General features: G+C 41.5%; 1 protein-coding gene across 1 annotated transcript; it reads left to right on the top strand.

Moving 5' to 3' along the window:
• Positions 1-825: 825 nt before the first annotated feature.
• Positions 826-11,011, top strand: ephx4 (epoxide hydrolase 4). Its single transcript, XM_054603368.1, has 7 exons — positions 826-1,068; positions 2,863-2,948; positions 4,185-4,342; positions 7,534-7,662; positions 8,036-8,139; positions 9,018-9,166; positions 10,154-11,011. The coding sequence occupies exons 1-7, from the start codon at positions 826-828 to the stop codon at positions 10,392-10,394; spliced, it is 1,110 nt and encodes a 369-aa protein (XP_054459343.1). The 3' UTR covers positions 10,395-11,011.
• The last annotated feature ends 1,887 nt before the right edge of the window (positions 11,012-12,898 follow it).

The following is a 12,898-nucleotide window of genomic DNA, read 5'->3' as shown; positions in this document are numbered from 1 at the left end:
ATAATCGCACCAACAGTTGTCTCCTTCTCACCAAGCTGCTTTCCGATGGTCTTGTAGCCCATTCCAGCCTTGTGCAGGTCTACAGTCTCCCTGACGTCCTTAGACAGCTCTTTGGTCTTGCCCATGGTGGAGAAGTTGGAATCTGATTGATTCATTCTGTGGACAGGTGTCTTTTAAACAGGTAATGAATTGAGACAGATGTCTTTCATACAGGTAACAGTTGAGATTCAGAGTACTTTCTTAAAGTGAGAGGACTAATCTAACCGGTCTGGGAGCCAGAATTCTTGCTGGTTGGTAGGGGCTCAAATACTGATTTCACTCAATCAAATGCAAATCAATATATAACTTTTATATAATGTGATTTTCTGGATTATTTTTTTGATATTCTGTCTCTCACTGTTAAAATAAACCTACCATAACAATTATAGATCCTTCATTTCTTTGTCAGTGGGCAAACTTACAAAATCAGCAAGGGATCAAATAATTATCCCCCACTGTGTATGTTCAACCCTAAAGCTCTTCCCATGGGAGTCTGTGACCGCCTGCCTGATGAACACCTCTCATCGGACGGCTACCTGCTCATTAAGTCGCCTTGCAGCCACTTATTGTCCAAGACACGACTGAAACCCCCGATCCTGCCTTGTATAGTCATCACCACCTCATCACCACCTCTCCCTCCGAGCAGCCTCACACGCAGGCGTGGAGTCTGACGCTGGTTTGGATCCTCCCTCCAGACAGTCGCTGGTGGATCCACACAGCATCCTCACGACCAGGGTTCTGATTCTTGTTTTGTTTTAGTTTCGTTTCTCCTGCGGGGATGTAAAGATGGCGAGAGTGCTCCACAACCTGCTGCTGTGTGTGCTGAGCCTGGCGCAGAGGACCAGGCTGTGTGTGTTCTGGTCCCTGGTGTACGGGTATTGTGCGCTCTGCACCGCCGTGGCCCTGGTCAAACTTTGGTGGAACATCATCTTGAGGCCGACGGCCACCTTCCAGTGGGTGACTCGGGAGACTCCCCCGGCTTGTCTGAATGACACGTCCTTGGGAACCCACTGTTATGTTCGGATCAAGGTGAGACGCAGGTGTGTGTGTGTGTCTCTCTATGTCTCTCTCTCTCTCTCTCTCTCTTGACAACACCTTGGCCGTGTCGCAGTCGTGCAGACACAGACAGGCCTGGTCTGTGAGCAGATCATGAGACGTCTGTTTGTTGTTGGTGGTGCTGAAGGAACAGCTCCTCCAGCCTGCAGCCTGTCAGCCTGTAAAGAACCCTTCTGTGTTCACGGCTATGTGATTAAATACAAAGGCATGTCTGTCAGACACAAACTATCCTAAGCCTTTCCGAATTGACCATTGTCAGAATCATGTATTATTCATTGGGTAAGGAAAGAAGCGATTTTGTATTCGTATTAGTCTGCTGCAATTATTGTTTTCGTAGTAATTTGCCTCTGCACTATACTTTTGCTCTGGTTTATGCTTTAAGATGCTTGTTTAAGAAAGGAGATGCACTGATGACTTCTGGTGACTAGTAGTTCTCTTGAATACCTATGTTGAATACACTTCCTGTAAGTCGCTTTGGATAAAAGCGTCTGCTAAATGACTGTAATGTAATGTAATATAATATATTTTACAATGTAAACATTTTAATTCAAAGTCCTGCATCTAAAAGTACAGGGGTATTATTGTCAGTAAATTGTATTTAAAGTACCTAAAGTACTCACTTTTCAATCGTTGGTATATTGACATGATGTATTGGATTCTTGATATATTAACATGAAGCATTTAAATATTGTGGCTGGTCTAGAGGGAGCTTCTTTTAATCACTGTATACTCTGTTTAACCTATAACAGTGTACAATATCTAATAAGCTGATCATATGTGAAATCTTATTTGCAAAATGACTACTTTACTGTAGCTGTTGGATTAATGTTATGCGGTCATAAGTACAATATACCATTATTTAATGTTCCGAAGAACAAAGAAGCAGAAAATGGAAATATTCAAGTACTTTAAAACATAAGCACATACGTACAGTAGGCTTGAGTTAATGGTTACATTCTTCTGTCTAGAGTTATTTTGTCCATAACTTTAGGTCTCAGCTAAAGCTGTTGCAAGAGCAATAAATCATGTTTTTTTTGTATTTGCTGGGATAGTACATGAAGCAGATGAAACTAAAACAGAGATGACTTGTAGAAAGTTGACTCCCAGATTCATGTTTCTTTGAGGATATATGCAGGCAAAGTAAAATAAGAATAAGCACGGACAAAGAAAAGCAAAAAAAGGCTGCCAGAGTAGCAAACAATGTGTCCATGCATGCCAAGATATGCTGCGTCTCCAGTGTCCATAGCTGCCTCAATGTTCATTCAGGCTGAAATTGTGCCTGCACAGACACAGTGTGGGGATGTGTCGTTTTCTGTATAATAGGATTTGTGAATCAATCTGCTAAACCCACACATCCAAGGAACAACCTGTTAAATGAGTTTACGGATATTTTTTTGTTTTGTGTGTAACAATGATATCAGACACACATTATCATTCAAATAGGGGTATTTTTTGTGTGCAATGTCTTTAAGTTTATCTGAACACTTCGATAATATTCCAGTAGCAACAGATTCACAAAAGTGACACCCCGACATGCACGACATTGCAAGTCTGTGACTGTGACGTGTTCATTTAGAAGTAAATAAGCCATTCCTGTATTGTTTTCCTGATATTTACATGTTTGTCCACCTATTTCAATGCAGCTTCATCTTCAGTCATAGTCATTTTCAAAATGCTGACTTGTTTCACATTGTGTCCACTAAGTGGCTGTAGATACGACTGGATTTTTGTGTGTAAATACACTTGTGTGTTTTCTATTTCCTCCAGGAGTCTGGCCTCAGGTTCCACTATGTTGCTGCTGGAGAGAGAGGAAAGCCACTCATGCTGTTTTTACACGGCTTCCCTGAGTTCTGGTAGGTCAAAAAAGAAGAAGAAATCAGGGTGGGGGTCAATTGTGGCAACAGTAGCAGCTCCACTCCACTAGACATTAGCAGAAAACCCAGACTGTAAGATTAGTTTGTTCACTTGCTTGGTGTTTCACCTCTCCTAAAATCCTGATTATGGGAATTCTTTAGCTCTCACATTTCGGCTGTACTGTTAAATCTCTGCAGCCTTTCTCCCGGGGCTGCAGAGACTTCACTTCATGCCAGCAAGGAGTCCTCATTCCTGATTTGCCATCGGGGGTAAAAAGGTCCAAAGCATTTAAGATCTCTTCCTCCTGATATGAAATGGAAGGAGAAAAAAAATGGTGTTGAGCGTTGCCACTGGATCGGGGCCAAAGAGGTTGTCAAGAGCTATAAGCCTGTCTATATCTCTAACATACTATCTAAGCTGCTGACAGGACAGGGATTAATTAACGGGAGGTGGGCGCTCTTTCTGCTTCACTTCCCGTATACTCTTCACAGGAATGATGAACTGTGCTGAGAGTGACACGGTCGGGGAGAACTCTTAACACTTTCTGAAAAAACGTGCTAATTCCTGCTCAGAAATGAGAAAGAGGAGAGTGTATGCGTGTGTGGGAGGGAGGGTGGAGGGGTTCTGAGGGGCTTAATCTGCTTTAAACCTCATCTATATTCTAAGATCTGAGGGGTTCAGTGCTGGGGTCTTATACTGACTCATCAGAATCACAGTCAGGGCTCTGCATCCTGCCTCCCCTCGCTGGGAGGAGGTGGAGGGGGAGGAGGAGGAGGAGGAGGAGGAGGAGGGGGATCTCAGGCCTGATGAGGAGCCTCTGCAGCAGACAAGATCTCCAATTAGGAAGTCATCCCAGTCCACATGATAAGTGGGCGGATTGCTGCGGAGACCTTCTTGCTGGAGTGCTAGTTTTAAAAAAGTTTGTGCTGTTAGTTTGTAACTCAAATTTGTATAATATAAGAGTTTAAAGGGGCACTCACTGATTTTGCACAAGTCTAGTTTGATTTGGGATCATTGGGAGTACTACTCAGTCTGTAAAAACAGTTGTAAAATGTGTTGTGTGGTTCTAAAGGGAGATTTTTGAAAGTCTGAAAGTTGCATCATGGGGAATATAGGAAACAATGTTTTGGGGGTTTGACCCCACAATAGGGACTAAAAGTCAGGATATCTTGACTTCTATGATAATTAAAGATGACTTCTAAATGAGAAATCTTTGCACCTGTTTGTGTGTGCAGGTTCTCCTGGCGCTACCAGCTGCGCGAGTTCAAGAGTGAATTCCGCGTGGTGGCCATCGACATGCGCGGCTACGGGGAGTCTGACTTGCCGCTCTCCACCGAAAGTTATCGCTTCGACAACCTGGTCACCGACGTCAAGGACATTGTGGAGTACTTAGGTGAGAGAACGCAGGCGAACTGTGACTGTGTTACTGTAGTCTTTAAATTCCCTCCAAGGAGTGTTTGCTGTTTTGACAGCGTCTTGAGTCAACAATAAACTTGTTTATCAGTCTTATGCTGTGGGCCTCCCTCAGGCCTGCAGCATGCCATGACAAACTTCCTGTGACTCACTCTTACTGAACATGCAACATGGTGCAAATACAGAGCCCACAGCCCGCTGACTGCATGCTAACACTAGCAGGATGCTGTAGCCTGAAGCTGCCTGGACACACCAGCATCCACTGATGATTATCTGGACAGGTTGACATTTTTCGCTCTTTTACTGGCCAGCATCTCACAGTTTTAGCACTGCTTACATGATGTATGAATGACCTGTTTTAGCATTGAAATGTCATTAAAGGTGCTCTGATGCTAATGATGCCAATTCAGTACTGTTTCCCTACTTCACACATGTCACCTCATATTCCAGTGTGGCACAGTCAGGCTACTGTTTTAGTGCAAATCACAAGAAAACTGAAATAGTTCAGATGGTCATGTCTTCATATTGCTACACATTCACACTTTCCCAGTTCGGAGAAACAGACAGGAGCACCAGCACGGGAGAAAAGCAATGCTCTGCTGTGGACGGGGGCAGCAGCAAAATGTATTTTAGACACCTAAAAGAAAAGCCCTCCAAAAACAAATCAATATCAGTTGAAAGTGCATGCTTTATTTAGAATATTTTCACTGTTTTGCCTCGATGCCAGACAGCCCTCTCCAGCAGGGAACTGAAGCTGTTATATCTATCAATGCTTCTTCTAAGCCAAACTTACACTGACTTATACTGACTTTGGTGAATTTGGACTAATCCTTTAAAAAGCCAAACTTACACAATAACACAAACTTACTGACTCAGTGTAGGGCAAGCTATTTGGAAAGTGTAGTGATCGAAAGCTACCAGTTACTCTGAATTATATGAAGAGTCTCTATACTGACGCTTCTCCCCAGAGAAATAGCAAGCTAAGCTACAACAATATGGCAAATGTAGTCTAACTACATCGAAGCAGTTTTTTGTTTTTTTTACTACATTGAACCGACTTCACTTTGGATCATTGCTATTTATGTGTAAATATATAATATAAATATATACAATCATAATAAATCCTTAAATTATATAACTATTTAGTAATATAATTGATGACATAAATAAAATTTGTTAATGTTATTGATGCCCACTTTAATCTCACATCTATGGACAATCGTGCACCTTACTACCATAGCAATATCCACCTGCCTTGCTCTAATGTACAGCGTAATCCAACTACACTGTGGCATATTCATTTAACTAAATGGTGTATGTTCTGGACAAGATGTGTTGGCCTACGACCATGGCCATCCCTCATGTAGTCAAACTAGTGAGGTCACTAATTGGTGCGCTGCTGCTGTCCCACACTGCTGATGGTGGCAGGAGTAGACAGAGCATCTCCAATGTTCTGCAAGGTAAAATCACTGTTTCTGTCATAGGAGACCTGTGGCTTTGTACGGTCTACAGCAGTACATTGCTATGCTCGCTAGCTGGTACTCATGTCTGTTTCTCAAAACTCCGGGCCCCCACTGACTTTGGATAAGTACCTCATTCAAGCCCTCTTCAAAACACACAAACTCTCAGATATTCTTCATCGTTGATTTTTTTTTGGAAGCATGAAACAACCTGCTGGGCTGGGTTTTTAGCGATTCTTTTCACTACAAACAACTGGCTGCTGCATTTCGAAACATAATTGATTAAGTTTAAAAATGAGCTAAAAGACGTACAAATGCTATAAAGCTGAAGGGAACAGAATCAGATGATAATTCTCAATGTGGTTCATCGCTACGAGCCACAACATTAATTTCATTACACACAGTCCATTGTTGTTAAATATTGGGTAGTGCAGCTTTAAATAATGCCACAAACGTCTATGTTTCACCATTTTAACCAAGTAAAGGTCGAGCCCAGGAGAACCACAATCTTTTGTAAATATTCTCAAGCAACACATTTCTTATTAAATATTTACATTATCTTAGAAAGTGCTTTTGAGAGAGGTCTAATGTAAATTGTGTGTAGCTCCTTACATTGTTCTAGCTGTCTACAGCTAATTTCTTAACAGCGCTTTCAGGAGATAAGCACTCAATAATGCATAATGCTGCGCAAATTATTCACTCAATGATCATTTGTGTGGAAGTGGGAGGCTTGCATTGATCACATGTTAACTGCTGTACTCTGATCTGTGATTGGACTACAAGGCCATTTTTACACCATGCTGTTAGAGCCCACATGGTCCACATTACAGTCAGCTAATGGGGCTACGCCAATCAGAGGTTTGGCCTTTAACCATGCATGGCAAGTAGCATTGCCCTTTTCAACAGAAAGGCCGGCAGCAGAAATGGCAACGGTGCTTTCCAAAAGTAGCTCCTGGAGTTAGCTTGTATGACAATCCTTTTCTGAACAGCAGGTGATAATAATAATTATAAATAACATTTATAACATTTATTTATAAAGCGCTTTTCACAGACAGGGGTCACAAAATGCTTAACAGCAGCGGAAATTACAGTCAGCAGGAAAGCAAAACCAATTCAATAAAAACAAGACATAATACATGAAAACGTGTTAAAATGGTACAGAAGACAGTCAATAAATAATAAAAACAAGTTTAAAAGCAGACCTGGAGTATTATACAAAGGCCTTTCTAAAAAGGTATGTCTTAATCTGGAGTTTGAAAGAAATCACAGATTCAGATAACCGTAGGTGTGCAGGCAGAGCGTTCCATCATTTTGGCGCTACTGCCTCAAAGGCTCAGTCACCACTGGTTCTAAGGCGAGTGCGTGGTACCGAAAGCAAATTCAAGTTGTTTGACCGTGATGTCGATTGCTTGCTGGTGTGATTCATACCGGTGGTTGTAAATGGCCCCAGCAAAGGTAAGAGGATTAGTTTGCAGTCATTGGAACAGTAATGTGATCAGAATCCCTCAGACTGATGTCCTGACCTTGACTGCATTTGGCTGTATGTCATGAAATACATCCATTTGATGAGTGTAGATCTCCTCTGAGGGAGGAATAAAGCAATAAAGAATAAAGAGTGAGAACAGTATTGATTTCCAGCCAGTGACATGCCTTAATGCCCTTCTGCTACATAACAAAGCTCCGTCTTATGTGTGTTTGCTTTGCTCCCAAGGATACAACAGATGTTGCCTTGTTGGCCACGACTGGGGCGGGACCATAGCGTGGCTGTTTGCCATTCACTACCCAGAGATGGTGACGAAACTCATCGTCCTAAACAGCCCCCATCCTTCTGTGTTCACAGGTATGATTTTTAACTGTATGCAAACGTTCCCCAGATAGCCTTCTTTATGTTGTGATAGTAAACTAAATCTCTTCATACTAATTAGAGAGACTCTGGGTTCGGCTTTCGGATTATTGCCGTAATTATTATTATGATTAATTAGGAAGCATTATAACTCCAATTCCATGTTTGCATCCATCTGGCAAATCCTCTTCTGCCTTAAGGGGAAGATGATGAGAAGCTAATTACAGGAGGCTAATGGGAAGCCGGAACAGCTGGTTAAACTGAAAAATCGTTGGGAGTTATCGCGCCCCACGACCTCGCAGCCAGCATGTGCAAACTTGGCCTTGAATTACGTTGGAAACAGCTGAACTTTTCTCTCCTCTCCTTCCAGATTACGCTCTGCGTCACCCGAGCCAGTTGCTGAAATCCAGCCATTTCTTCTTCTTCCAGCTGCCTCGCTTCCCGGAGCTCATGCTCTCCATCAACGATTTCAAGGTGGTCTGTTTGTGTGGGCTTGATCGCTTTCAAGGTCAAGGTCGTGTGTGTGTGTGTGTGTGTGTGTGTGTGTGTGTGTGTGTGTGTGTGTGTGTGTGTGTGTGTGTGTGTGTGTGTGTGTGTGTGTGTGTGTGTGTGTGTGTGTGTGTGTGTGTGTGTGTGTGTGTGTGTGTGTGTGTGTTAGTTTGCATGTGGGTGGTGTATGTTGTTATTACAGTGTCAGTGTGAGTAAAAACATCCTGCTGTGATACAGGTTGGTTGTTGTAAACAAAAGGATGAATTAATCTTGGAGGAAATGGTAAAATTATAGATTATTAAAAATCATATGCTAAAATGGATAAGGGCATTTTTGCCATAAATAAGGCAGCGCTGTTCAGAATGTTGAAAGGCAAGATAAAACTTCTGAGGAAACAGAATAGATACATAATGCTGAGACACAACAAGCCACATATGATGCAACTCTAGGCTTAACTTTATCGTTGTTCTCAGTAAAATGTACCCCAAATTTAGTAATGTTATTGACATACTTTGTATACGAATACTAAATCTAATTGACTTGCAGTGATTTAGAGTTGTATGGCCTTTTAAATTTAATCTGATGTTCAAAGTGTTAACGTAGTTTAGTTATATGCTAATTAAATGGTTTTTTTGAATAGTGTTCATTTATGCCTGTGTTGGAGTTTTCAGAAGTAAAAGCACAGCATGTAATGTTGTGGAGCCAGCAGTAAGTCAGAGTGCCAGAGCTGCGACCGAAGGTCATGAGAACTGATTGTAACGCCATAAAAGTACCTTTCCTGACATGGCTGTAAATGTTTTAGAGATCAAATAGTATCGGTCATATAAATTCACCCAGGTGTTTTTCGCTGTCTCTGCTTTAGGCTCTGAAGTCCTTGTTCACCAGCCGCAACACAGGGATCGGAAGGAAAGGCCGATGGCTCACTGCAGAGGACTTGGAGGCCTATCTGTATGCACTCTCACAGCCGGGAGCTCTGACCGGGGCCCTCAACTATTACAGGAATGTCTTCAGGTGGGGGACACTTCACTCACTAAAAGATAGATCCTGTCAAAGGCTCTTTCTGAATTTTTACAAAGATTTGGAAGAAGCATTCCAATCTTTACTGCTGTCAGAGTGCTTATATTTACATTTACACTGTCATTCTTACATGTGAGACAGGCTGGCTGACTGGCTAAGACTGATACGCCACACAGCAGATCAAAGAATATATCAGTGCATGTATTTTTGACATGTGAACAGTACATGCATGGCTGAGCACGCCATCTGCTCCCTTCTCAAGCAATGAGTTATCTCAGAATAGCTTTTATATGCTTATGTAAAAGAGATTTCAATGACCCATGCCCAATTACTCTCTCCACAAGCGCATCCTGTACCTAAGCACCAGGGACACAAATACATGAACCCACCGCAACATCCACCCATCCATGCATTTTATTTATATCCACTTATCCTGTCCAGAGTTGTATTACACCACTGTTTGGGTGAGTCATAGAGCAGCATGAAATTCATAATATTAAAAGACAAAGACCAATTAACATGCAATTCGGAAGATCACATTTCAGACATTCAGCCTTAAATTTGTGCAGTAGCTTACTAGAAACATGACTACATGACTGTGGAGACCATCCAAGAGACTCATTTGAGCCATGCAGCTGTTTTTAGACTTGTTACTTATAATAAAAGCATTTGCTTGGTTCAATTCAAGTGTCCCAGTAAGCTGTGACAGTGTGACAGTGAGCCAGCATGAACAATCATGGGACCCTGTGCTTTTCTTATTGGGACAAGTAAAAAAAAAAAAGCCTGCAGAACAACTTAAAAGTCTCAATTGTCAACGTCATGAATTCAGTTTCTAACTTAAATTGTAGATATTGACTTACTTACTTACTTACTGTCCAAAATTACTTTTTTTTCTCTTTTAAGATACATTTTCCCTCTAAAATCTTTCATAAAATAACCTTTTGGTTGCACTCAGGTTTCTTTTTTACTCTCTTTCCCTAGCTCCCTCCCCCTCACCCAGAATCATGTCAGGTCTCCGGTGCTGCTGCTGTGGGGTGAGCGGGACGCCTTCTTGGAGCAGGAAATGGCCGAGGCCTGCCGCCTGTACATCCGGAATCACTTCCGTCTCAACATCATTTCTGGGGCCAGTCACTGGCTGCAGCAGGACCAGCCTGACATTGTGAACACCCTCATATGGACCTTCCTCAAAGAGGGAGAAGGACGCAAAAGCTACAGGAACTAAATCCACAGCGAGGCCTCCCACAGCCTCTCCCCCACCCGCTTGCCACACCCAGAAGCCTGGAATATGCCTGCAACGCCGAGCGACATCGTGAAAATGCAATCATTCTTTAAATCTTTCACATTTGAAATATTTTTTTAAAGGAAAGAAATCAAAGCACACTTCACTGGAGAGGACACTGAGCAGTACGTCTGACATACACCCAAGATGTTTTTTGCACATGACACCCGCCTTAAAGTCCGTCAGTTACAGCATTACAAAATGTGTGGCAAAATCTCCTTGTGACTTGTATTGTGTGGTGCCTTTTAACTTTTCGAGTTGTTGCGTTGTAAAGATGTGCTGAGAGGCTGAGATGCGGTGTCGTCCTGCTGTACTTGTGCGTTTCACTGGGTCGCTCCACTCTTCTTTGGGCACACTCCTTTGGGAGCCATAACTCTCCCACTCCCTTTGTCAGGCAGTGTTGTCTGAAGGAGCTTTCTTTTTTTGTATTTTTTTTCCTCAGAGATACTCAAATGTAGAGAATGTTGTTATCTTGATCTTCTTGTATAGAAATGTCAGTACCGGTTGACTATTGTACTCTTTTGTATCTATTCCTACACTCTGCATTTTGAAAATTCACTGAGCCAAGTCTACACCATTTGATTTTATAAATAAACTAAGTGTCAATCTGTTGGACTACACTGCTCTTTATTCAAGATAATGATAACAGTGGTGTGTTTGAAGCTGTGCAGTTTGCCCAATGCCCCCAAGTGTTTGCTGCCGTCTCTGTCACTCCGAGTTTTTATACAGAAGAGATGAAAAACACCAGAAATAGTCATGGACGTACTGTTAAATATAGCACAGACCTGAATGACACAGCAGTTGACGTTGGTTATTTTGGGTCTCCTCTGTAGAACAAACATTTATATATATATTTTTTTAGATTCACATTCCATCTCAATGTGGTTATATGCCAACAGAATTGTTGATGTGGAATAACACCAAGGTGCGTATTCATCAGTCTTACATAAACAGGATTTAGTGCTGTGCCAGCACACAACAGCACACACATTCACTGCTCAGCTTTTTAGAGAAGAGATCATTCAGGCAATGCATGATTATGTCTGTTTCAAACAAGCAAACACAATACGAATCATTTAAGTATATTGTCCTTATTTGTTGCTTATTGTTTATAATTTATAAAGCTTTAATAATGTATTAACTATTGATGAACTCTAACTTAACACTATAAAGTATGCCTTTAGAAAGTTGTAAAATCAATATTGCACCAAATCACTCTGCAGTAGATCTCACTATCAAACATTTACAGTTACATTTGCGCTGACATCACAGGTCAGGAGTAATGAAGCAGGAGAGGCCAATGACATCAGCGCCGGTCAGGGGCAAGCCCTTGTGTTGCCTTCTCGGGCGGTCGGAAATATTGATATCCACACATATTTTTTCAGGTCAGTATTTTTATGACCTTTTTTTTAAAGAACATAAATTATGAATATCATATATGTTGGAGAGGAGAAATTATTTCACCTTTATAAGCATTGTCATTATTAATTTATTTTTTTGTTCCCTTCAAAAATAAATGAATGAGACAGAAATATAAGCTTGCTTGACACTGTATTTATTTAAAATATTTAACTATTACAGTCTACTATAAAGTTGTCTATTTACAGTGTAACTTTACACAACAACAAAATATAATAAAAAATGCTCCAAGCTGAATCAAATTTTGCTGCAAAAATAGGCCTACTGATCAATTCAGATCTGAGTGGCATTGTTGCCCTAGACTGAGTCATAATGTGAGGTTTTCTTCTATGAGATATGTTGAGTGGAAAACAAGAGAGACTTCTACACCAGATTCATCTTAAAACAAATGTGACATTTATTGAAGGATAACAGGAGTATGTCGCCTAGCAGTTGTACGTGCACGGGCCTAGCAGTACTGAGAAGTTCAGCAACTAAAAGGCGCTTATACAGAGTGCACATCATGTTATATAGGTTTTATGAGTTGAATATGGTCCAAAAAAGAGGAAGGCGGCTCTTGGTTTAGACTTTTAGACTTTCTGAGGGTCTCATCAGTTGGTCGTAAAAAGGGCCTCTGTTATCTGGTTTCTCTGCAGTAAAAGCACATTCCTTCTTTATGTGTCTCTGTTCCTTTTCCATCGTACGGCCAGGCACTAGAATGACCTGTCCGGAGTATTTGACCTTCTAAGAGAACTCATAATCATTTACCGCAATGTGCACAGTGATAGTGTGATGTGAAAGCATGAGACAAAATATACTGTGTTTGAGATTTGTATGTGTGCATTTATACATATGAATGTAATATTTACATGACAGATAGGAACACAAAAACCAGAGGGCGTCTCTGTCACATAACATTCTCATTATCACCGGGCAGACCAGAGGCGTTCATTTTGACACACAGTTCAGAATTTCGAGGTTAGTTGCAGCACTTGAACGCATCATTCCGCCCTCGTCTACACTGCGCATGTGCGGCAGCTTCCGGGTGT

Source organism: Anoplopoma fimbria, chromosome 8 (genome assembly GCF_027596085.1).
Source record: "Anoplopoma fimbria isolate UVic2021 breed Golden Eagle Sablefish chromosome 8, Afim_UVic_2022, whole genome shotgun sequence".
Lineage (NCBI taxonomy): Eukaryota > Metazoa > Chordata > Actinopteri > Perciformes > Anoplopomatidae > Anoplopoma > Anoplopoma fimbria.
This window is presented reverse-complemented; position numbering and strand designations above follow the sequence as displayed.

What these genes read in the sequence shown, in the direction of transcription:
- ephx4 (XM_054603368.1), top strand. Translation starts at nt 826, where the DNA reads ATGGCGAGAGTGCTCCACAACCTGCTGCTGTGTGTGCTGAGCCTGGCG. An exon ending in CACGGCTTCCCTGAGTTCTG is followed by an intron (nt 2,949 to 4,184) that starts GTAGGTCAAAAA and finishes TTGTGTGTGCAG; the next exon opens with GTTCTCCTGGCGCTACCAGC. An exon ending in GGACATTGTGGAGTACTTAG is followed by an intron (nt 4,343 to 7,533) that starts GTGAGAGAACGC and finishes TTTGCTCCCAAG; the next exon opens with GATACAACAGATGTTGCCTT.